General features: G+C 45.1%; 1 protein-coding gene across 2 annotated transcripts in view; it reads right to left on the reverse strand.

Annotated features, from left to right (window-relative positions):
- Nucleotides 1–1,886: 1,886 nt before the first annotated feature.
- The window catches only part of aebp2 (AE binding protein 2), a 31,938-nt gene continuing 7,423 nt past the window's right edge, over nt 1,887–26,401 (reverse strand). Inside the window, exons 2-8 of one of the 2 annotated variants that reach the window (XM_063217070.1) lie at nt 22,525–22,750; nt 21,318–21,425; nt 20,642–20,828; nt 17,575–17,699; nt 14,999–15,066; nt 6,374–6,487; nt 1,887–2,988 (exon numbers count right to left, since the gene is read on the reverse strand). In XM_063217070.1, the coding sequence (XP_063073140.1) occupies nt 2,976–2,988; nt 6,374–6,487; nt 14,999–15,066; nt 17,575–17,699; nt 20,642–20,828; nt 21,318–21,425; nt 22,525–22,750 (841 nt within the window). In that variant the 3' untranslated portion in view covers nt 1,887–2,975. Of the gene's footprint in view, nt 2,989–6,373; nt 6,488–14,998; nt 15,067–17,574; nt 17,718–20,641; nt 20,829–21,317; nt 21,426–22,524; nt 22,751–26,401 lie in introns of both variants that reach the window. The other variant, XM_063217069.1, reaches the window with a different exon arrangement.

A 26,401-nucleotide genomic window follows, 5' to 3' on the forward strand; every position in this document is an offset into this window, starting at 1 on the left:
ATGTAATGGGAACCCAATTCTGGGCCCGTGAAAATCGCCCCTTCTCCTCTGTTTGAGCTATACGTACAGTCTACATATCCCATATTCAAATGCTACGTTTTTTTGATGTAAGAAAATGACAAAGACGAATAATTTCACGTTTTCCACATTTAATATAAACTCTTGTACAATGCAATTGAAAAACAAACTCAACACTCTGAAGGGAAAGAATAGAAAAAGACTTCAATTCATATGGCTTCATAAATATGCACACCCATGAATAAACTTTTACTGCACCTTTGGCTTTTATTACAACACTGCACTCAGACTTTCTATGTAGCAATCTATCAGCATAACACACTCTTCTTTGCAAAGGCACACCAAATCTGGCAGATTGTGAGTGCATCTCCTGTGCACAGTCCGCTTCATATCACCTGAGAGGTGTTTGATTGTTGATTTAGGCATGTTAGGCATAGGGGTAATTGTTGTTACGTTCCTCTTCATCTTTCGTTTTCTAATGGGGGCTGAAGGTGTAGTGCCAATAGCTGTTCATTATGACATAATATTCTCCTCCCTGACAAAGGCCCCAGTTGCAGCTGAAGAAAAACGACCACAAAGCTGACACCACCAAGGCATGGTGCTATTTGGGTGATGTACAGTGTTGTTTTTGCGCCAAACATTCTTCATGAATCATGTCCAAATTATTCAACCTCTGTTTCATCAGACCACAGCACATGCATTTGGAGATTTCAGATGTCTTTTTGCAAAATGTACTCCACCAAGGTTGAATTTTTATTTTTTTTAGACAATTCCAAAAGGTACAGTATGTTTGGTGATCATCACCCAAATAACATACCTACAGAGAAGTATGGTGGTGGCAGCATCATGCTTTTGCCCTCTTTTTCTTCAGATGGAACTGGAGCCTTGGATGATGAGGGATGATGGGAGATGAGGGAATTATGAACAGTTCCAAATTCCAGTCAGTGTTGTCACAAAGCCTTCGCCCTTTTTGTTTTCCATTTTTCCTCCCCTTTAAAACGTTCACTTGTTTTTCAAATGCATTGTACAGGTTATAGTTTATTGCAAAGGTGGAAAAGTGTTGAATTATTTATGTCATTTTTGAATGGTATTTGAATCGGGGTGTGTAGACTTCTTTATAGCCACAGTATCAGTTGAGCAGAGAAAAAACAAAAGAAAAGACGATGAAATGTGTGTGATGTTCTTGAATGACACTCATGAGCCATAATTGGGGTGACATGTCCCAGGGCTTCACAATTACAGAAGACAGACTGAACAAACAGATTCCTCTACCACGGTGGTTCCCATACTATTGCTGCTGCATTTTCACGGTTTTATCACATTGGTGCCTGAAACGTCTGCTAAATGCTTAAGACATGTTTGGGAAAAGGTAGAACACCATCTGTGTTTTAGTTTGAATTTATAGGGGTGGGAGTTTAAAAAGCTATGCTTCATCCCATTCCTTTTCAGATGCACTTAGGGGGTTAAAGTTGATTTCTTTTCCCCTTCGCTGGTATTGATTGTCTTTTGTTTTTTTTTCTTGGAGATTGTTGTTTTGTGCTCGTGACGTCTGAAATAAAATCATCAAATCAAATAAAAATAAACATAGAAAAAATGTTTGGGATAAGTTACAGTCAGCCTATAAAACCCAATATCTCAGCCTTTGACTCATGCAGCTTCTGGCGCAAGGCTCAATGTTGTGTGTAAGTGTCCATGGGTTTTAAGCCATTATTCCTTTTGCTGACCCGAGCCCCCTGCAATACCCCTATGACCCCCACTTTAGGAATCACTGTTCTAGCTCCACATTGGATAGGATATGAGGGAGATGGACTTCATATCATTTTGCCTTTGTGGAGGAATCAAAACAACAGGTCATAGTAGCATCAGGATGTGTCAAATCTACCTTTAATTATTATCACATTATGTACAATTAGGGTTTTTCCATCAAATGCAGAAATATAGAAGAGAGAAAAAAACAAACAAAAACAAGGCATGAGATTTAACATCTATCTACAGCAGAAGTACAGTACAACTTTTCCATGGTACAAAAATATATTACAAATCTCCAGAAATATTTACATGGATGAACTTTTCTACAAATACAAATCTCTACAAAAACATAAAGAAAGTAATGTGTTTGGAGGAGGATGTCCCTATCCTCCTTTCAATCCTATATGTTTTCACTACAAACATTTATAATTAACAAAACATCCCTAAAACGAGTTCCTTGGACAGAAATTCAGCACCAGTTTCATAGTTTAAGGAAATCATTGACATAACAAGAACAAACAACTTGTCTTTCAAAGAAGTCACTGCATACTTTGGCAAACTAAAGAACAACATAATCTCTGTCTAAAAAAATATACAGAAACAAGGAAGTCAACAAAACCAAAATAAAAATCATACAAATAATAAAAAAAATAAAACAACAAAAAACACTCTCCTGGAGGAGTACTGGAGGAGTTCAGTAGCAAACCAGATGAAGTTGACCAGGAGAGCGCTGTATGTCAGTCCTCATGTTCGTAACTAAATGATGCATATGGGTCATCTATGAGCAGGTTTGTCACGGTCTTCAGGCCAACCTAGCCAGGGGTGAGTTTCTCAAAAGGGAAGTTGTTAGCCTGTTAGCAACTTCGATAGTTGCCAATGGGAAAATGCATTGAAAGCAACAAAGTAGCTAATGTAGTAAGCAACTTTTGTTTTGAGAAATTCACCCCAGGGGTGAGTTTCTCAAAAGGGAAGTTGTTAGCCTGTTAGCAACTTCGGTAGTTGCCAATGGGAAAATGCATTGAAAACAACAGAGTAGCTAATGTAGTAAGCAACTTTGGTTTTGAGAAATTCACCCCGGATTTGTTACTTCACCATGTGCTTGGAGTACACCACTGGTCTTGGCTGTCTGTACTGGTTTTGTGTGGCGTCCACATCGTTGCTGTGGTGCGGACATCAGCAGGTCACGACACACAGGCCTCATTCGGGGCTTAGAAGAACATCCTGAGGGAGGGGGGAGACACAGAAGAGAGAGATCAGTAAGACTGTAATATTAACACATGTGCACACACACACGCACGCACGCATACATGTACTTACAAATGTATCGTAATGTCTGAATGTGTATGTTTATGTCTGTGTACTACGTGCGACAGAGGCATGCGCGCGCGTGTGTGTGTGTATATGTGTGTGTGCGCGCACATGTGTGTGTGTGTGTTCTCATATGTGCATTTATGGTTGTGTAGTGTGTATGCGCCAGCTGCATGTTTGTGTGCGTAAGGGGTAAGATGGGCATGCTGTGGTTACAAGGCATGGATATACCCCTCAGGGTCAAGCTGTGCAATTTACTGTGCCTACTGTGTGCAACACGGAATCATTCAAAGTAAATAAGATAACACGCTGACCGTCTATCGCGTTTGTGCACGGCACATTTGCATGTTGACTGTTGACGTCGTGTGACAGGTTAGGTTTAGGGATGGTTATGGTCTGAGCACAATTTCACCATTTTCCTTGCTTGTTTCACTGTTCTTGGTAAAGGTAAAGCAGCAGCAACGTTGTTCAAAGTCAGTCCCAGTGAGGGCACACACGCTCCCATTCACCAACCAGCAAAGGAGCGAGTGTGCAGCCGAGAGTTGGAGAGAGGGGAGGAGAGGAGAGGAGAGGAGAGAACGGCGGCCTGGGATAAGGCGCCCTGCCACTGAACCCAGCCGTCATGGGGGGGTCGCGACCTTGGGGAATTCTAGAATGCTGGTTTCTGGGAAAAGCCGAGGCCAGTGGAGGTATGGTGTGTGTGTGTGTGTGTGTGTGTGTGTGTGTGTGTGCGCGTGTGCATGTGCATGTGTGTGCGTGCGTCTGTGTCTGTGTGTGTGTGCGCGTGTGCGTGTTCGTCACCGTCTACGCTTGTGTTTGTGTATTCCTCTATGTGTTAAAAACTGGGCAGTAGTGTTTTCTAGTAAGGTCATGAATGCATTTCACACATGGTGGGGGTTCATAGGTTGCAGTACATAGAGTGTGTGTGTGTGTGTGTGTGTGTGTGTGTGTGTGTGTGTGTGTGTGTGTGTGTGTGTGTGTGTGTGTGTGTGTGTGTGTGTGTGTGTGTGTGTGTGTGTGTGTGTGCGTGTGTGTGTGTGTGTTGGTGGATGAGGGTTGTCTGCGTTTTTTTTTGTCTGGCGGGACATGGGAGTTGTGATTAACATGCATGATTACACGGGTATCCACTGACCATGCGTACGTGTGTGTGTGTGTGTGTGTGTGTGTGTGTGTGTGTGTGTGTGTGTGTGTGTGTGTGTGTGTGTGTGTGTGTGTGTGTGTGTGTGTGTGTGTGTGTGTATATGTGCGTGTGTGTAACAAAATTCTCAGGATGGTTTAAATACCAGCCAACTAAGGAGCATTCAGTCCACATACACAGATACATCTTCTATACATATCCACAGTCAACACCATCACCATAACCAAAACAAACACCAGGCAGCAGGGCAGCAGGGCAATAGCATTTCTGGGGTGAGTTTCTCAAAAGAGAAGTTGATAGCCTGTTAGCAACTTCGGTAGTTGCCAATGGGAAAATGCATTGAAAACAGCAAAGTAGCTACTGTAGTTAGCAACTTTGGTTTTGAGAAATTCACCCCTGTACTGTGCATGCTAAAATGAATGTCTTTTTCATCCATCTACGCAGTGAATGAAAAATAAGCAACATGGTTCAGCACATAAAAGCAAAAGCTAAACGGTGTGTGTGTGTGTGTGTGTGTGTGTGTGTGTGTGTGTGTGTGTGTGTGTGTGTGTGTGTGTGTGTGTGTGTGTGTGTGTGTGTGTGTGTGAGCAGAGCAACAGCTGGCCAGAACACATATTTAAATTGTCTGCGTGCGTGCGTGTGCGTGTGTGTGTGTGTGGTGTGTGTGTGTCCACAGCTGGCCAGAACAGTATTTCTGAAAGCTCCTTTCAAGTCCCACATTTTGAGTTTTTGCTGTGAGGAGCCCCCTCTGTTGGTGAAACTTGGAAGTGCCAAATACAAACAGCTGACTAATCCCCTTATACACAGTGTGACTAAAAAAAATGGGTCACACACACTAATATGTTGTTGGACTGCCTTTAGCCTTTAGCTTTAATTACACAGCACATTTGATGCTGTATTATTTCAATAACTTCTGCAATGACCTTCTACAATGTCTGGATCTTCTCCATGGTCCGCCATTTTGAATTTCCAAAAATAGCCAGTTATAGCTGCAAAAATGACTCTACTTGGACCATACTACAAAATATGTGTTACCGGTAATTACTTGGTAAACTTTCATGTTAAGATCAAGTTTGGCAATAGGTAGCCCAGTCTCAATGAGCAGCATAGTTGCAGTACCTTTTTTGACCATTTCCTGCATAGTGTCCCTTTAAATTACACATGCAACTGCGTGCGACTGAGTGCACATACAGCACTTGCTTCAGGACGACTGCAATGCTAGAGGTAACAGAATGGGCAGATAGGCAAACGGGGCTGTTATTAAAGCCGGCAATATCCTTGCTGTGTGGCTTAAATTACGCATGAAACCGCGTGCAACCCAGTGCACATACTTGCTTCAAGACAAGCGGAAAACTGGATGCATCATCTAAGGCAGGGGTGGGCAATTCTTTCGGCCCGAGGGCTGCATTGGGTCTAGAATATTGACCGAAGGGCAGGATGCCACAGACAATTTGCCCGCGTCAAAATAAAAACATTGTGCTGAAGTAACTTGGCAGCAATTAGATTCCTGCGCATTGTAAGTAAATGTATTTAGATGAAGCCTATGTCTTTGGTTAATCTTAAATTCGTAAGACTCGAATTAGGTAGCATTTTAAGGATGTTAAGTAACCGTTTGAATTTTGATTTAAAGTTGTCTTTCTTGTAAAGGCTCTTGGAGCCACATGAAATGGCTCAGGGGGCCGCATGTGGCCCCCGGGCCTGAGTTTGCCCACGTCTGATCTAGGAGGCAGATAGCCAACGGAGCTCTCATTAATGTATTCCACCATTGTTTGACTCTACCGAGACATCAACATCGAAGTTTGGAAGATCGCCCCTCGCGGTTTTGTCAATATTGCACAGCAAACATGCGCATCTTTTCAGGTGTTCTCCCGTGCACAAAACTGACATCAAATGCGCATGGCAATGCGTTCATGCACGAAACGTGCCTGCACACACTTATCCCAAATCCCAAATATATCTTTAAATAAGAAATGAATGGGGATACAGTCTAAACATGTTGTATAGGACTTGAATGAATGCTGCTGAGGGATGCGGTTTAATTTAATGTGTGCTTGGATAAGCCGTCACCTCTAGATTTGCATGTATGTGCCTGAGTGTTGGGAGATGGTCTAGTGTGTGTGTGTGTGTGTGTGTGTGTGTGTGTGTGTGTGTGTGCCTCACCTGTAGATGTTGGGGTCTAGCAGTACAGCAGTGTCCTGAGGCAGCTGGGAGAGGTGCACCACTTTGGTCTTGAGCTGAGGACGGTCACCCTCACTCACCCACACATCCGGAAGACTAGAGGAGAGGGAGGGAGGGAGAGGGGGAGGGAGAGAGAGAGAGAGAGAGAGAGAGAGAGAGAGAGAGAGAGAGAGAGAGAGGGAGGGAGGGAGAGAGAGAGAGAGAGAGAGAGAGAGAGAGAGAGAGAGAGAGAGAGATTGATTAAACACTAATTTATGACACTTTCACCAGTTCACATAATATGTTACAGCCAACTGCATAGACACAAATTCAGCATATGAAGAGAAAGGGGGGTATTGAGTGGGGGAGAGAGATGGAGAATGGAGAGAGGGGTGGGGGCAAGCAGTTAATGTGTTGTTTGCAATCAGCTCAGAGGGAGTAGGTGACAAGGCTGTATGTCCATACATTATCTATATTATCATAACCTCCTATAGGCCTCATGTACGCCCCCTTGCCATCTCGAAATCACTCGCCCTCCCTTTTCCTTTTCTCATTAATTTTTCTGTCTGTCGTTTCCTGTTTTCTCTCTCTGTTCTCACCCCCTATTTCTTTCTCCTAATGTACCATGTTCATTTAATACACCAGGATTGTGTCTGCAAAGGCACAAAATCAGAATCTAGTCTTAAGTACTATGAATCAAATAAAAAGTAAGTTATTCTACATATTTCAATGTGGTCTGTTAACTGCGGGGCTCCTTCAGTGGACATTCTAGGGCTGGGTTCTTAGAAAGTTGTTTTGAAGAAAAGAGCCCGACACCCATTCCTGTCCTTCCACACACACACGACACACACACACACAAATCAAATGAACTTTATATTTCTCCCCAACAGACCGCTTTTGAGATGTCGTTCACCAATAACTTCAACACACATGTCTACTAAATAAAAGTCCGGGGGTAGTGCTCAGAGCAACAGAATACGAACCCTCTAAAACACACACGCGCACGCACACGCACACGCACACGCACGCACCATTTGGCCCATGTTCCACGAAAGCCAAGTTGCTTGTTTTGGGGGTTTGACTTGTTTTCATGACCCAGAAAATATATGTTTGAAATAAAAAAAAGAAAAAAGAAAAAAATACACATCTCCCGGGAGGAACAACTTTTCGGCGTTATCGCGTCTGCCGCCGCAACCCTGACAGTGCAGGCATTCCTCAAGCGAGCAGAGGATTGATGGCTGCCTCAGAATAGAACGTTTCCCAGGAGAGTGGAGAGCCGAGAGCAACGAGTTTGGAGCATGTTCGCCAATCTCCGACAAGCAAAGCACTAGCAATCTCGCTAAGGAAGGGCAAGCAAGGAGCAGCGAGTGTACACTGCACTTCAGCATGCAGCAGAGAGTACATGTGAGAAATGACAGGAAGCAGAGTATTCATGTAATAATATTAACATCATAATAAAGAGCAGTGAGTGAGTGTGTGGTGATATTGAACATGCTGTACACAAGTGAACACTGCTAAACAGAAGAGCGCCCAGGAGAATATTTAGACAACAGCAATCACTACACCACCACCACCACCACCATCAACATCCAAACCTGACAACAGCATGAGCGAGCAGCAGGTTTGGCCACACGCATGCAGAAACACACTAGTCTTATTCCTCTACATGCACACACACACACACACACACAACTGGACATCCCTGCACAATAATAGCAGCAATAAAACACCGTAAATATCTCCGAACAACTGACAAGAGCATGATTTGGCCACGCACGCACGCACGCACGCACACATGCGCACGCGCACATGCACACACGCACACGCACACCTGGATGCTCTTGACGAGAACAACATGGGCTTGTGATGGGGGATACACTAATGTCAGTGCCAGGCGTGCTTGTAAAAGTCTGGCAGCATGGCCACGCGTCTGGTCTTCCTTTCCTCTCACAGACACAAACATCTCTTGAGAAAGAAATGCTTTTGCACTCTGTGTCATTGTTGACAGTCAGGGCATCTTGTTGTTTTTGGCTGTGTGATTTGTGTGTGCTTTACAGGAATAGTGTGTGTCGGTTTGTTGTGTGTTTTTTCCAGGAACAATATACGTATGCCTGTATGTTGTATGTGTTTCTTTTCCTACTATACGTTCATACACACCCTGACCAAAAAAAAAAGGAAAGTCGCAAAAAAGTTCACTCGCTATGAAAGCGTGTTTCAGGGAGCAGGAGAAATGTTAGAAAAAGGAGAAAAAGGAGAAAAAGCCTGAGAAAGTTATGCCAGGAAGACTCGAATGTCACATGCTCATTTTGCAGAACCAATCAGTGGCCGCCATTTCCTTTCAGTGACGTGTCTAATTCAAGTTCATGCGGTTTAAAATCTCCTCCATCCCCACCACCATCAGGTTAGTCCAGTCTACCTGTCCGGGGGGTTTAAGGTCTGGTTCCTGCTGCACGGCTACAGCAGACTCTACTGGATCCACTGGCGCAAGAACCGGGCTAATGATTGGACCTACGCCAAAAACGGTCTACCTTATGTCAAATCCGTTGTCAACTGTTAACATTAAATCATTTTAAACTAATTCCTCTCTCTGAGTCTTAATCATTCACGGGCAGTCATGGGTGAGCGGTTAGGGCGTCAGACTTGCATCCCAGAGGTTGCCGGTTCGACTCCCAACCCGCCAGGTTGGTGGGGGGAGTAATCAACCAGTGCTCTCCCCCATCCTCCTCCATGACTGAGGTACCCTGAGCATGGTACCGTCCCACCACACTGCTCCCCATGGGGCGCCACTGAGGGCTGCCCCCTTGCACGGGTGAGGCATAAATGCAATTTCGTTGTGTGCAGTGTGCAGTGTTCACTTGTGTGCTGTGGAGTGCTGTGTCACAATGACAATGGGAGTTGGAGTTTCCCAATGGGGCTTTCGGGCTTTCACTTAATGGCTAAAATTATTTTCACACAAGGATCAGCCACCAAGGAGTCCTCAAATCCGATGAGAATCATTGAGATGTTCTGGAGAAGGTCTTGCATAGCGGTCCAACTCCACCATCAATACAAGTGTGACAGAGGTCATCTTGCACCTGTTCGGGGATCGAACCTGCAACCTCGTCAACTGCAACGGTCCGGCATTGGGAGACACAGTACGACCAGTCTCCCAGTCCAACGGCATCGACACTGTATAAGGCTTTGGAAGGGAGGTTTATTAACGTTCGATGCTAACTCTGCTGGTTAGCCTCCGTTACACAAGATCTGGCTGAAAAAAGGGACTGCAACACCGGATGGAATTTAATTGAAATTAAATCTTGTAACATTGCAGACACGTACTGAAACAATGTTAAAGAAAATGTGTGCCATAATCCCATCACAATTTCCCTTTTCTTTTGGCCAGGATGTGTGCATGTTTCTAACAGAAACTAAAGGAGGGTATTTCATTTCTTACACCCTATGACCTCAATGGTTGGTTCAGGGGCCATGCATGCATTCCGATGGCAAAGGTTGTTGGAGAGACATCACACATCGGCCCAACATCACAGAAAACAAAATAAAATAAAATAAATCTCTCTCCATGTTGCCCTTTCTCTCAAACCTTCCCACCTCTCTTTGCCTCCACATCTCTCCTGCTCCCTCTCTCTTTCTCAAACACATGAAAAGTGCACGCTCCTGTTCTTCTGGGCCAGGCAATGGCCACGGCCTCCAGAGCAGGTGTGTTTAACACGAGATGAACCGTGCAAGATAGTGCACATGAGGCCAGCGGGTGGAGAGCGGGATGAGCGGAGTACAACAGAGATAAGAGAAGAAGAAAGGGAAAGAGGGGAGAGAGAGGGCACATGTGTGGTGGGTTGAGAGTTGCATATGAGATGAGATGGTGCACACGATAGTGCACATGAGGTCAGAGCTGCAGGTAGAGATGGATCTGGTGCTAGAACAATGTAAGAGAACGAGAGGGAAGGAGAGTGTGATAATGTGTTGGCATATACTGTATGTTGGCATATGAGGCTTATATTCCATACTGGGTGTAAATCAGGCCTTTGCACCAGAATTCTTTTGGATTTGGTTCGTTCCGAACAGAAGTGGAATTTGAGTGTTCCCAGTTTTATGTTCCTCCATTAAATAGACATTCCCGAACCGGTTAGGAAAAAAAAAGTTCCCGGACCTAAACGTGACCTGTCAGTTGTTTAACAAATGGCTATACAGTTTGTGTCATACAGCTTAAACCAAATGTTATGCTATTGCAATCTTAATTAAATAAGACAAGAATAATTCACAACAGCTACTATTTCAAATGTGTTGTTTATTAATTAGTGTTATTTAATATAATAGAAGGATACTCAAGACATGTCAACCACATTATGAGGTCACGTGGCTATGCCACTCAGTGGGCAACAACAAAATCTTTGAAGAGCAAAACAAAAACCGGTATTAACCGGTTATAATCGTTTTAATTAGTGCTTCTCTTCTGGAACATAAAAAATATGTTCTGGTTTTGTTTCGGTTCCATGCAAAATAGAAAAAGTTTCTGATTTTAGTTTTCGTTCCTTGAACAGGTTCAAAGTCCTGGTATAAGCTGTATATATGCCGTGAATATACAGTATAGGTGTAAGCAAAAACCTCTCCCTCTTACTCTGATACAAGGGCAAATGCTGTTTCATGCCTGGAGAGACAGATGCCTCCTGACCAGGTGTGTATAACATGGCATGTACCAGATGAAATTCACTGACAATATTTAAGATCCAGAAGTCAGTGTGGTACAAACACAGGCAATGCCACTATCTTTAAAAAGATGTCGCAGAGTGTGGTGTGGCATGTTAGTAAAACTTCTTTCCCGAAACCTCATACAGTATCGATAGCTCTGAGTTATGAGACTATTTAGCTCAGCGGTATCCTACTGTGCCTCCCATGTCCGAACTGATGCGTCAACTATGTGCTGGGTTATCCTGGTTTTACCCTGGTGCCTTGCCTGGTCTTGCCATCCATATGTTTCTGCTCAATTCACATTTACCTGCACGTTATGCCTGAGTCTGGTCTTCTGCACACTTTGAAACTTCCAACACCCTTTCCACCATTACTAATATGCATACTCAGTCACTAGACCCAACACGACTCTCGTCAAATGGTAGGGTTCTGCCTTGCCTCTATCTGGATCTATTCTATAACTGTAGTTCTCCAAATTCGTGGTTTTATATTAAAAAAAAACCACTCACAACAATGAGTTACTACTTGCCCACAGATGCGAAAATACAGTTAAATTTACAGACTCAATGTCGATGAGTGAGTCCATGCGAGCGACCATTGTTGTCATAAACAACTGTTGCATTTAACTTATCCTTCCCCTTCTACACTACATATAAATTTGAACTATGTCACATCTATAAAAATAATGATGCAATCATGATTGGTTCTTCCGCAATTTGGTTTGGGAGCAGGGCGAAAGTCTTGTTCTTCCGTCATTCATTGTATGACAGGAATATGTGTATAGCTCTAAAACAGTAGAATAACATTTAATGTTTTCAACGCGGCAATGCTAGACGACAGATTTCCCTCCTTCGCTCGGTGGGGGTTGAAAATGGAAGTGCTGTGATTGATACACTGGGGAACAATGTTCTGTATATACAGCAAATGGCAGAGAGGAAGGGGAAAGTGTGTGAGTCTGCGCGAGTGCATGTCTGCATGAGTTTGTGAGGAAGAGAATGAGAATATTTGAGTGTGTCTAGAGAATGTCAAGCATTCCTCAGTATTTCTTTGGAGGGAAGCGGAATGGACGAAAAGAGCACATAAATATTGCTTTATGGGAGAAGCTGCCAAGATCCTCGCCATTAAGAGGAGGAAAAGAAGAGAAAAAAAGAGGATGTTCTGTTTCCATCAATTTCGTTTTCCGTGAAAAAAGCCAAGGCTTCTCGGCAAAGAATGGGGAGGGGGGTTAGGGTGGCTGGCTCCCTAATGATGCTACTAGGAAAGTGTTACAAACTGATGTTAACGTGGAACATCTCTGACAAAACCTCTAAGGGCTTGTGAAGACCAGGAGGTATTAGGTATTTATTTACCGAAAATAACATTCACAACCGAGGGAATTAGTAAGGGATTACACCAAGGAAAATTGGGGGGTGGGTGGGGTGAAAACATGGAAGGAGAAAAAGAGGCACTGGAGAGGCGCAGAGCCCACCACCCTCACCCAAGGAGAGAGGAGGGAAGTGCCCTAGCTTCAACAGGGATGAGGATCCATCATGTTCATCAAACGCATATTAAGTAATTGGTGCAGCAACAAAAAGGCAAAGTGATGTGGTGAGGATGAGGATTTTGAGGATGTAACTAGTGAAGTGAAAGTGAAAGTGAAAGCCCATTGGGAAACTCCAACTCCCATTGTCATTGTGACACAGCACTCCACAGCACACAAGTGAACACTGCACACTGCACACAACGAAATTGCATTTATGCCTCACCCGTGCAAGGGGGCAGCCCTCAGTGGCGCCCCATGGGGAGCAGTGCGGTGGGACGGTACCATGCTCAGGGTACCTCAGTCATGGAGGAGGATGGGGGAGAGCACTGGTCGATTACTCCCCCCACCAACCTGGCGGGTCGGGAGTCGAACCGGCAACCTCTGGGATGCAAGTCTGACGCCCTAACCGCTCACCCATGACTGCCCTTTGAATACTATTGGAAAGATGGTGCCAAGGCTCAGGCCCCTTTTCTCCATGCCAGGCCAGAAGTGACTTGCACAGTCAGTCAGAGTGGTTTGCCAATGTCGATTTATAGATTTACAGGGCAGTCATAGGTAAGCGGTTAGGGCACTAGACTTGTATCCCAAAGGTTGCTGGTTCGACTCCCGACCCGCCAGATTGGTGGGGGGGTACAATGGCAACGGGAGTTGGAGTTTCCCAGGTGGGCTTCCACTTCACTTTCACTTTTAGAGTTAAGGGTTGTCACAAGCTACTGTCTGAGAACAATTGAACCAACACGGTAGTCTGTCCGTTTTCCACCACATGAAACCTTGACCTTGCTGTGTGGAGTTCAGACTCATGTCTGATTTACCAAAAGTACAAAAGAAAACTGCAATCAGATGGTAATGCAGCAATAGTACACTAAAGGTAAGTTGTGCTGAGACAACCACAACCGCTCCGCAACCAGCCTATAGCCTTTTTCACGATTTTGGCCTTGTGTTAGCCAAATCGCTAGCCAATCGCTATTGCTTGTCTATGGGTGGTTAGCAAACCAACCCTCGAGCTACTTGACCTACATTGACAACGTTTTGTTTGGCAATCAATATTTTGGATTGTCGAAACGGAGGAGAGAACTGCATGTTATACAATCTAAACATTCCACCAGATGAACCACTCGTTTTCTTTTTAACTCGTTTGGTCTTGTGCTCTTATGGAATGAAGATAAAGGCTACTTCAGAGGGTCCTTCTGAAACGCAACATCGCCCGCTCCTTGCAGTGAGAAAAGGGGTTCCATGTGTGTCTTGGTGGTGACCTGCTTCACAGCATTCAGTGCAGCTTTGTTGGTAGTATGAGGACCCACTTCTACTACGGAAGGTAGCATAAACCAGGCTTAAAGGCCAACTTCCGATAAAACTCAGTTTTACTCACTCCTTTCGAAGATCGGACGGTCACCCCAAGTTAAACTCACTTGCAAGGCTCTCATAGCGGTGCGTCAACTCTCCTGGCTGTGTTTCCCGGTGTTTCCCAATTTACATCAATAATGCAGAGAAACGAGCGAATCACGAAAGCCTTTCTGTGTTTCGTCACGTCGAAAGAAGGCGTTGCCCACAAAGGTTTATATCGACCCATTTATCTAAAAACATGTCGAGTAATTTTTTTCTGCTTGTTTTCAAAACAAGCAACGTCTGGTGGTCCGAAACATAGCTTAGCTTAGCTATCAGCTGGTTGCTACTCTCAGGTACACACACAGCACAAAGCCTCATACATAAAGCCTGCTCACTCCGGTTGCTCCGTGCCTACAGCTCGCCTAGGGGTCGCTGTCGAAAGAGCACAGCCCTGAATGGAGCCTGCACGCCTCCGTTGGCGCCCCTATAGTGCAGTACCATCCGGGGAAGTGGCGACTCTGTTTCCCATTACATTCTCTCCCAAGGCTGGAGGACTGAGCCAATCAGAGACGCGTTTCTTTGAGAGCAGGAGGAGTGAGCCAATCAGAGACGCATTTCCACGAGAAACACGGAACACTCTCTCGTTTCTCCACAAGCCACCTTGCCAGCTTGCAAAAACGTCTTGAAACAAAGCAACCAGAACGTTTTTTAAAACAGGACCAACGCGTAACACATTCAATAACAATTGGGAACACGGCAATATTAATTAAATTACGTTGAGAGGCGATCTTTAAGTCTCCTAATAATGAAACTTTCAGCAGAATATGCCATTACATCAATGATCCTATATGGAGTTTGTGCAATATACATGGCTATGTCTACTGTGTGTTAATATTTTCCGAACAGAAATTAAGTCACCCAACCTAAAAATGTGCATGTCTCTCTTTGTTCATCCATCCTCCATCCACCTGTTTGTTTCTGCTGATCTTCACCTGCCGCTTTGTGTGTGTGTGTGTGTGTGTGTGTGTGTGTGTGTGTGTGTGTGTGTGTGTGTGTGTGTGTGTGTGTGTGTGTGTGTGTGTGTGTCTACTCACATGTCCTCTGGTGTCCAGTGCAGGAGAACCTTCACCTTTCCTGAATCCTCTTTTCGCCTGGCAATCACCTGGAAACCAGAAAGAACACAAAAAAAGATTAAAATAACAAAATTTCAACAAAACACGGTCACACAAAAATGGACAACACTTTCAGAAGTGTACCACTGTAATACTTAGAATGAACTTTCTGATACTTGAATGACGAAAATCCAAAGCAAAATTTTGTGCTGAAGCAAAAAAGTGCTGACAAAAAGACAAGAGGCAGGAGGCAGACGAGACGGTACCAGTAAGAGAAAGACTTGGCTTCCTAGTCAGCAGTTAATTGTGTATTATTGGAGCAGGAAGGGACTGCTGGAGGAGGGACGCCAGCTATATGTGTAGGGAGGTGTGTGTGTGTGTGTGTGTGTGTGTGTGTGTGTGTGTGTGTGTGTGTGTGTGTGTGTGTGTGTGTGTGTGTGTGTGTGTGTGTGTGTGTGTGTGTGTGTGTGTGTGTGTGTGTGTGTAGGGAGGAGAGGCAGTGTTGTGGCTGTCTGGCATACATCTGTGTGCGAGACTGTATTTATGTTTGGGCATGAGTGTGTGTGTGTGTGTGTGTGTGTGTGTATTTTGCGGAGAGGGGTTGGTATGTGTAGTGGGCGGGGGGGAGACCATGTACGTCAGAGGCAGAATAATCTCTGTGTGTGTGTGTGTGTGTGTACGCGCTCATGCCTCTGTGTCCATCCGTAGGAGGTCTACAGAGTGGGCTGCCTGCTTTATTAGCTGCTTAATTAATCTTACACACGGGTGGTGTGTGTGTGTGTGTGTGTGTGTGTGTGTGTGTGTGTGTGTGTGTGTGTGTGTGTGTGTGTGTGTGTGTGTGTGTGCGCGTGCATGTCTACAGGCCCCTCACTCTCTCCATGTACAAGAGCTTACAGTAGATACGGTACAAATAGGCCATGGCATCCCGCATATGCAAAACACTTGTCTCGTGTAAGCTTATTAAGGACTTGCGTATTATTATTATTATTTTTTTAAGCTGTCAGCTTAATGTGGAGACATTAAGCATTATTATTACTATGAAAAAAGGGAAAGGAATTTGAGAGCGTGGCAGGATCTGCACTCATTTGTCAAGTAAAGGCTTTGGAGGCATGCCAAGCTGTCCATCAAACGGGCTGAGCTGGTAGTGGGGAGGCACGAGAGTGAGTGAGTGAGTGGAGGGTGAGAGGTCTTGGAATAGCAGTGTGGAGGAAGGCGGAGGGGATTTTTTCCGTCTGTAGTAAATGTATGAAGAAAACAGGGACAGAGCTAGAGGGGTGGCAAGCAGGGCATTTCTCCTGGGCCCAGGGCCCTCATCTGGTGGTATTGGTGGCGGGGGCCCTATTATGACCTTGGCATACTGTAGGGGGAGGGGCACTGTATAAAAATAAAGGGGAATGTCCTCACACTTTTTTTACTAATCAAAAATCACAATAGGAACATGTGTGCAGAAACTCTTTATTTTTTTTACAGGTGGTTGACCATCTTCTCCTGCACCCGCATTGTGTACCACTACCTCTGGACTGTAGTAAATCTTTAAAAATGTAGAACATGTAATATATCTGTGAGCAGTTAGAGATTGAGAGACTTTGTACCTGGTGATAGAATACTAAAACACAATCTACAAACTAAAACATCAGAGATACAAATACAGGCGTGGTTGCAATAAAATTCATTTTGTAACTGCAAAGCATGGTTTCAGTATTCTACAAATATACTAAAGCTTTAGACAGATATACACCTAATAAGGCCAATATGCAGGGTACTACCGCAATGGCCAATGATCTGATGCCACCTTGTGGTCAATCTCTGAATCCGTGTCACCGTTCCTAAGAAAGCTGTGGTAAGACCGAAGTTTTTATATACAATTCAAAATCAGACGCACCGTGTCTGAATACCATTAACCAGTTCTAACTGGTTCTCACAATGAAATAGAGCACAAGGTACTGGTTTTAAGGGCTAACTGGTTTGCTTTTTGTTATGAGAACTCTGAAGTCTTTGCAAGCCTCTTAAAGGGCTAAGTTGATAAGACTAACCAACTGGCTCCTCGCTGTGTTCTGGAAGACCATGCTGTGTCTGCAGAGGCGATTCTAGTGTCAATGGTGGCCCCAAGCAAAAACCCAAAGAATGAACATTGGAAACAAATTGCCGCTATTATAATTTGACGTTGAGCTGTTTTTCACAATCTAGTGTGCTGGGGGCCCCAAGCAGCTGCCTGCCTTGCCTGGTGACAAGATGCGACTCTGACTGCCTGTTACACCGGCTCTACAGTATGAGTTGGGTTAGATCTGTTATGATGAGCAGCTCTCTCGGAAAAGAAGAGTCTTTACAAGCCTCTTATAGGTTGAGTTTCAAAGGTGAAGCTTATAAAGGCTAGATAGCTGGTTCTAGCAGTGCTGTGGAAGACCACGCTGTGTCCATTGCCCAGGCTCTCGATAAGTGGGGCTAGTTTTGTTGTGATGGAGAACTATTTAGGAAGAGAAGAGCCTTTGCAAGCTTCTTTAAATTTCAAGTTTTTAAGGGCCGAGTGAGTTTATTGGGCTAAATAACAGGTTTCTCACCGTGCTGTGGAAAACCACGCTGTGTCCATTGCCCAGGCTCTCTATGTGGGTGGCCAGGTTGAGGCAGATGGCCCGGTGCCGGATGGCGTCCATGGTCTGGGCATCAAAGAAGTCGTGCGGCCGTGCTGCGGGAAAGGGAGAGACTGGAGTGAGAGATGGGGTAAGATTATGGGGGACGTTAAAAAACAAGCCTCAAATTGTGAAGATTGATGGAAGGTCTCCAAACCCTGCTTCCATTAGCTCCATTTCAACGATTCATTATTTTTAAATGCGATGTGAGGTGAGATATGAGGTAAGAAATTTGGGGGACGTTAGGCCAGTGTGGACTGGAAATGTGAGGACAGAGGGCCACTTTCATTCCGTTCAGAATTAAATCTGTATTCAGGTCAATGCAATTCAATTCAATTGCATTTTCAATTCAAATTAATTTGACTCAATCCATTCAATTGCAGATGAGGAGATTGTAACACCTGCAAATCATCAAAAATTTAGTTCAGTGAAGTTTATGTCAATTAATTTACCCATGCCCATAAAAAGTACCTAAATGTTAGAAAGCAGTTGCACATTTCAAATGTGGTCTTGATCTTGACCAAACTCAGGAGCAGGCATGCTAACCTGGCTCCCGCCAGACCCTCGTGCATCTCCATGAGGGGAGCAAGGCGGAACCCATTCCTCTGGCAACAGCCAGGGAACAAGCATGCTACCTATGCTAGCGTATCATGGTAATCATTGAACGACCAGTCAACCACTTCAAGAGAGAGAGAATTTAAAATGGCCTCTAGCACGAGTGTAGAGTAGAGAGAGAGTAGAGTATAGCATCATTTGTTGATTTGTTGTCAAGTAGCATACATACATACATAAATAAAAAGTGTGTGTGTGTGTATGTGTGTGCATGTGTGTGTGTGTGTGTGTGTGTGTGTGTGCGCGTGTGCGTGTGCGTGTGCGTGTGTGTGTGTGTGTGTGTCCATTTAAGTGGGTGGGGGGATGTGTAACCATGTCACCAGGCTGAGGTGTTGCACTAAGTAGGGTGCATGTGCTATACTGCAGACCCACTTAATGACCACATCAAAACACCAGCACTGCAAGCAGTTAGTCTCTGTGCAGTCGACTTCCTCTTAATAGGCAAGCAGAAACCCTCACAATTACATACACACGCACACGTATACAACAGCAGACACACACACGCATGCAAACACACACACAAACCAACAGATTGTGGTCTATCGTATCATACCATCACCATCCTTACTTATATTCACTGTGCCAATGACCATGCTAGTGATCTATGCCCCACAGATTCTGCTGCTGTAACTTTGACCTTTCATAGCTCATATTAAAGTAACACTAAACTAACATTTTCCCAACGCGTTCACCCTGTAGATTGGAAGGAGAATTTTGGAACGTCAAAGTGCTGCACAGAGTGCTGCATTTTAGACTTCAAGTATTGCCTACATCACTTTTCCAAGGCAAGAAACCAGTTCTCCTCCTCCACAAAACAGGACCAACATCAATCACCAATGTCGAGGGACAAGCCAATTGGAATAGGAAGCTGTTACCATGTATACTAATACTTTTTTTGTCCCGATTACTGTATCAACTGTTTTTTTCGAATAGTCGATTATCAAACGATTATTTTTTTTATTTTTTTGGAAGGCAAAAACTGTGATATTCCACTTAACTTTGACCTGAAATAGACAAATAAAGCAGAGTGCACATAGGGCCTATTAGGACAATGATTTTGAAAAAAGGGGACATTTTATAAATTAGTCACAGACTATAATAAATACAGGCCTAATATAATATCTATTTGTTTCAGTTCAAATCAAGTAAGCTTATTAGCCTACATTTACTGATATATAAAGAGGCCTAAGTTATACAGTATTAGGAAAGTGGAAACAAATATGGGCCACTATAGGTAGGGTAAAGGCTACCAGAGATTTTATGAGTAGCCTATGAGGAAAGAACGTCGAGGATACTCTGTCCACGTCATTCTGTTGACGCACCAAAACCCAGCTGGTCCCTATCCCCCTTCTGTTGCTAATATAGACCCAGTTAGTAATTGCACGACATAATTATGAGTATTATTATATTATTAGAATAGTATTACTATTTGTTTAGACCTGCAGTCGGCACAAACACTATTGAATAGTGCGAGGTGAACTTCATGCACCGTGGAGGAGGAGAAGGGACGAGACCTTTCTGAATCAGGCATGCATTCCTCTAACTCCTCATCTCCCGCTGTTGCCAGGAATATGCACACTTTTGTCTTCATTTACTTTTTTACTTTGTAGACAAGCTCTTGTACAAACACCCCGACCACTGTCACCCTAAAGGTGTTGAATATTGCATCTATAACAGGCACATTACGAATCATTGCTTTATCTCCCTGTCGTTGCTATGCACGCCGCCAGCAAAGCGACAGTATACGAAGCAGCGTGAAATATTTCTATCTGAAAAACTTTCACTTCCTCAATAAATAGCCTACGTCTCCTACAGAAACACGACCAGGTCTTGTGCCTTGTCTTTAAAATATCGCCACACTTTAGATGTCTTTGTACGTTTATTGGGCTGATAAGTGGTGCCACTGTTACCTTCCTCTTCGTTTGACACGGACACCCTCGGACGTACAGCCGCTGTCATTTTCTCCACTTCTGTTTTCAGCACGTACCTCGCGGCTCGCGCAAATCGCGCATTGAGCTGATTAGTGGTGCCACTGCTACCTTCATCTTCGTCTGACACTGACACCATCGGACTTTCAGCTTCTGCCATTTTCTTCGCTTCTGTTCTGTTCAGAGTTTAGCATGTCTACCTCGCGGCTCGCGTAAATCACTTTTTCTTTTTTTTTTTTGCGCAAATCTCGTAATCGACGGTATGTTGAACACGCCGACTTATTTACGCAATCGACGTAATCGATTACGTCGAATAGTCGGGACAGCCCTACAACAGTCATACTCCTACTGCAAAAAACCCAAATGAAGAGGGATTCAGAAGAAGGGGAAAGAAAGAGGGATGATGGTAATGGAGAAGGAGAAAGAGAGAGAGAGAGCGTGTGAGATGGGACACATACGGAGCGAGCGCCGCCTCTTGTTCTTGAGTTTCCGCCTCTTGTTGATGCCGGCCTTGGAGGGAGACTCCTCCTTCATCTTGGCCTGGCTGGACAGCTTGGACGAGTTCTGCGCACTGAAGTGGGTGGGCACGTGGCGCGCTAGCCCCCCCTGGGAGGCAAACGTGGCATTGCAGCCGCCAACCACACACTGTTGTGGGGGTAGAGAGAGGGGGTGTTTATGTGAGTATTTATTTATATTTTATATATTCATATAGAATAATTATTTTGACTTAACCTTTACAATAATAATTACACTTAAGGATAATCCCATTTCCAGTCTTAAAGTAATGGAATGTTCTTCATTTGGTCTCATTTCATAAACTGTGCAGACCATTCTGGAGGGTAACTAGTACTACCATGATAAACAGAAGATCATTGTAGGGCTAACTTTAGTGAATGTCACTGTATAGACAAAGGGCACATTCCATTTACTGTGTAATTTATCAGCATCAATCACTCTTGTGTGAAATATTTAGTCCGCCATCAATCAGCATCATCAATAAGTCTTATGAATTAGTAACATTAATGATTCATCTCTCACTTGTAGGTGTAAACAATACACATTTCTCACTATGATCAATCACTCATATCAATCAGTGTAATCAATAACTTATCAAACCAGTGTCATGAACGGTACCTTGAAGGGCTTGTCTCCGCTGTGGGAGAGCATGTGTCTCTGGAGCCAGCTCTGGCTTGTGGAGGGCGTGTTGTACACCTTGCAGCCCTTCCACAGGCACACAAACACCTGCAGCATGAGACATGAGACACAACACACACACACACACACACACACACACACACACACACACACACACACACACACACACACACACACACACACACACACACACACACACACACACACACACACACACACACACACACACACACACACAAACAAACAAACGGTGAGCATTCACATAGTATACACACATGTACTGTAAGCACAGGACACACAGGTGGTGGTGAGTTACCACAAGTTTCATTTTGTGTGTGCGTGTGTGTGTGTCAAGTGCATGAGAGACACCTGGTGCTTACAAGTTTGCACTGGGACAAAGTTAGCCAGAAGCAAGCTGTGCACTCACACACAGCACACATCCAACTAATGCTAGCAACTTGACAACCATTAGCAAGGGAAGTTTCCCAACTTTGCTGTCCCCAAATAGACATTGCTAGACCTGCTGACTAAACAGAGTAAGGGACAGATCAACATGCAACATGTCATGTTGAAACAGACAAACGCAAACTAGAGGACAGATAGACTGGACATCCTATCTGACAAACAGACAAACAGACCAACAGACGCACCACTTCGCGCTGCACGTCGTCCACATGCTTGCTACAGATGTGCTCAGCCAGATTGAGACACACACATGCAGAGTAGCGCCCCGATATAGCCTGCATGCTAGATATGGTAAATGGACTGCATTTATATAGCGCTTTTCCACTCCTTCGAACACTCAAAGCGCTTTACATTGTATGCCTCACATTCACCCATTCACACTCACATTCACACACCGGTGGCCGTGGCTGCCACACAGGGTACCACCCTGCCACCAGGAGCAACTTGGGGTTAAGTACCTTGCTCAAGGACACAACGATGGAGTCAGGCCGAGCGGGGCTCGAACCTGCAACCTTTGGGTTGCCGAACGGCTCCTCTACCAACTGAGTTACCACCGCTGACAAACTAACAGACAGACACTCACCCCTCTGCGCTGCGTGTCCATGCATTTGCTGCAGATGTGCTTAGCCAGGTTGAAATTCATACAAGCAGAGTAGCAGACAGACATACATGCTAGATATCCCATCTGTCCAGACAGACAGACTGACACGCTGCCACTCACCCCCCCGCGCTGCGCGTCCACATGTGTGCTGCGGATGTGCTCGGCCAGGTCGGGGCTGGTGTTGTAGTGGGCCTGGCACAGGTCCCAGCAGCACGGGTAGGAGGCGCCGGCGCCGTTGCCCTTGGCCTGGGCGGCACTCCCCGCGGCCCCGTGCCCGTTCATCATGGCCGGCGTGGAGCGACCGCTGGACGCCGTGCTCTCCATGTCCATCAGGGTGCTGCTGATGCTACGGAAACACACAGATGAACATACACATTACTTACTGCACATGGTGCGTGGGTGCATGCGATATCTATATGTTTAGTTTAAAGTTTTTTTTTTGGGGGGTGGGGGGGGGGGGGGGGCTTTATTATGACAGGACGGTGTGAGAGGAGAAAGGAAATGAGCAGGAGGGAGATATGGGGTAGGGAAATGACCACGTCCGGACTTGAATAGGGGTCCCCATGGGCATGCAAGCCCAAATGTGGGGGGCTTAGCGTGCTGCTCCACAGCACCCCTATATGTTTAGTTTAAGTGCAAATTGGAGAACAATGCAATTTCCATCCTCTGTGCTAACCCCTGTTACATAGATTTTTGACAATAAAGTACATTTTGTCTCAGACACATTTATGGTCTGATGGGAGAAGTGATGGGAATCAGAAGTCACGATCCAGTGCAACATATTCCAAATGGCCTGGTATTACCCGTCCAAATACCCTGATGGGGTAGGTAAAACCAGAGACAATTGATTTGGTAGAGACGGGCACAAGGAGTTTCTTCCGGAATCGAAGGTTCTAAGCTGTACACCCCTTGAAATTTCTTACATTTCTGTCAAAATTGGTCATAAAACATGGTCTGATCTTCCCGAAATCACAGGACGGAACAAACACCATCTGCTTTAACTAAATCAACCGAAACATTTACATGTCATCACGTTTTTATTGACCATAAGAGGTAAACATCCACAGGACAGCAAGGCATAAGTAAGTCTTTGCAGTAAGCTTTATGCCTTCAAAAATGATCAGTAGTGAACAAAAATGTCTGTCAACATTTCTGATTCCATGAAATGTTTTAAAATTACAGCAAAACAAGCTGTGAAACATGTCTGTAATTGAGGGCACCTCTTCACCTCTCAGGCCACGTCTCTCGTCAATCCACTGTACAATGTCCATAAGCGCATTCACAGAAATTGTTTCACCAATCTGTTGTCAGTCAATATGCTATAAAAAGAAGCCGTGAACATTGAATGCTCTTGCAGCTGCATTTTGGTCCTCAGGCTGGCTTGCTAGTTATCTTTGGAAGTCGACCAGCTTGTTGACTCCAGTCATGATCTGCTGTGAATTAATGGTTGTTATTCCAAGCCCATGTTTGCAGTCATGCTTGATGTCCAATACTGGCAAGCAGTCAGCAGGCTAGTGAAGTTGTACGCCATACCATTGACATCAACCATCGTCACCTCTAATGTGCATGGCTGTTGTCGAGACCACGGCCTGTCATTTTGTTGCAGATAACAGAGCAGCTGAATACACAGACAGACAGACATACAGACAGACACACACACTGCATTAAGCTATCGCTCACACACAAACACAATGGATTTGTGCCGCTCGTGTACACACACACTCGCAAAAAAATAGACAAGTCTCTCGGGAAATCATCTCCCAGGCTCCCTCCCTGATTGCTGCTCTGTTGGACTCCTGATTCTGTTTATGCTGGCTCATCCACACTGAGAAACACAGCTTACAAGAATGTGCCATGCTGCCCATTTACACAGAACAAGCGGACCAGACTCACCATTGGCCTGACCCCTGGTATGGAGTTGCCAACCAGACTCTGGCCTGACCCCTGGTATGGAGTTGTTATGAGCTGAGCTACTCAGCCATTACAACACACTACAGGTAGTTGTGTAAATCATAGCCTCCATGACGATACGATTCAATATCGTCATCTTATGATTCGACGCGATTTGATTATTTTCAACCACGATATAATACAATTCCATTCGATCCACTTCTATTATGTTATGGAGCTAGGGCATTGGGCAGGGGCCAGCGATTCGATTATTTTCAATACTAAAGAATGCCCCGATGCGATGCGATGCGATTCAATCGTCAGATTATATTGTGACATATCGATACATTTAGATTACTATTTACACCCCTAACTATGGGTAGCTCATCTCGGCGAAGCAGTCCACCTCGACAGAACACACGCTAGCACAGCAGCGTGGCCCACAGAAGGGGCTAAAGACCCCTGAAGAGACTTGCAGTTGGATAGATAGTAAAGGCGGTCTACTTCCTCAGTATACCCCCTCCAACAAGATTTAAATTGGGCCGAAGCCCTCCAAAGCTCCATCCCATGTCAGAAACTGCAGGTAGCCGGAGCTGAGCTTACTTTGTTGCAGTGGATACGGCGATACAATGGAGTGAGATATTGACCAATGTGTAGTGAAGGGGGGGAGGGTCCTCCAACACTATTGCTCATTCCTCACCAGACATTCTTACCTTTGTCACCCACTTTCTGCCCCTTTTCTGTTCGTCTAAATAGGATGAATCCCTCGAAATCATTCTCGTGTGGATGGGGCCTAAAAAAAGTCTTATTCTGTGCTTTCGTTGTGAGTGCACCTGCACCATGAGTTTTACTCCTTCACCTTCCTCCTTTTTTTCCCCCCTCTTCTCTTTCTTTCTAACACTTATCAACACAGTCAACCCCAAACAAAATCTCTCTCTCTCCCTGTCTCTCCTTCTCTCTCTTTCACGCTCTCCAAGCACTCTTTCTGGGCCGCACTAATGCAACTGAAGTGGTGTGACGAGGGACTAAAAGGACTTGAATGGGCAGGCGTCAGGGGAAGGAGGGGACACTTTCCAACTTTACACTTTACCCAGCAATGGGGGGTGGCAAAGGGAGGCAAAGGGAAGAGAGAGAGAGAGAGAGAGAGAGAGAGAGAGAGAGAGAGAGAGAGAGAGAGAGGGAGAGAGAGGGAGAGAGGGAGAGAGGGAGAGAGAGGGAGAGAGGGAGAGAGAGAGAGAGAGAGAGAGAGAGAGAGAGAGAGAGAGAGAGAGAGAGAGAGCGTGTTCTATTCAGATGCAGCAGCCCGTATCCAGCAGACAATGTGCTACTACTGTGAAGGTGCTGCTAGGCTGATGGTGTGTGTGTGTGTGGTGGGGGGGAGAGAAGGATAACAGCAGAGAAGGCATTACAGGGAATGGAGCAGAGGAGAGGAAGAGCAGAGAAGAGCAATGTGTGTGTGTGTGCATTTGTGTGCATGAAAAGTGTGTATAAAGAAAAAGAGTGTATAAGCGAGCAGTGTGTGTGATTCTATGTGCAAAACGAGACTGACAGTGAGTGAGTGAGTGAGTGAGTGAGTGAGTGAGTGAGTGAGTGAGTGAGTGAGTGAGTGAGTGAGTGAGTGAGTGAGTGAGTGAGTGAGTGAGTGAGTGAGTGAGTGAGTGAGTGAGTGAGTGAGTGAGTGAGTGAGTGAGTGAGTGAGTGAGTGAGTGAGTGAGTGAGTGAGTGAGTGAGTGAGTGAGTGAGTGAGTGAAGTGAGTGAGTGAGTGAGTGAGTGAGTGAGTGAGTGAGTGAGTGAGTGAGTGAGTGAGTGAGTGAGCGAGCGAGCGAGCGAGCGAGCGAGCGAGCGAGCGAGCGAGCGAGCGAGCGAGCGAGCGAGCGAGCGTGCGTGCGTGCGTGCGTGCGTGCGTGCGTGCGTGCGTGCGTGCGTGCGTGCGTGCGTGCGTGCGTGCGTGCGTGCGTGTGTGTTTAAGAGGGGCAGCAGGGGGCTACAGAGTTCATATGTGGTTTGAAGGTGATGACAAGACGCTTCACTACCTGCACATCTCCACTTGTCCATTCTGGGGGTGGTGGGTGGTGTTGGCTATATGGGCGTCTGGAATATAACCAG

This window comes from Engraulis encrasicolus, chromosome 15 (assembly GCF_034702125.1).
Source record: "Engraulis encrasicolus isolate BLACKSEA-1 chromosome 15, IST_EnEncr_1.0, whole genome shotgun sequence".
Lineage (NCBI taxonomy): Eukaryota > Metazoa > Chordata > Actinopteri > Clupeiformes > Engraulidae > Engraulis > Engraulis encrasicolus.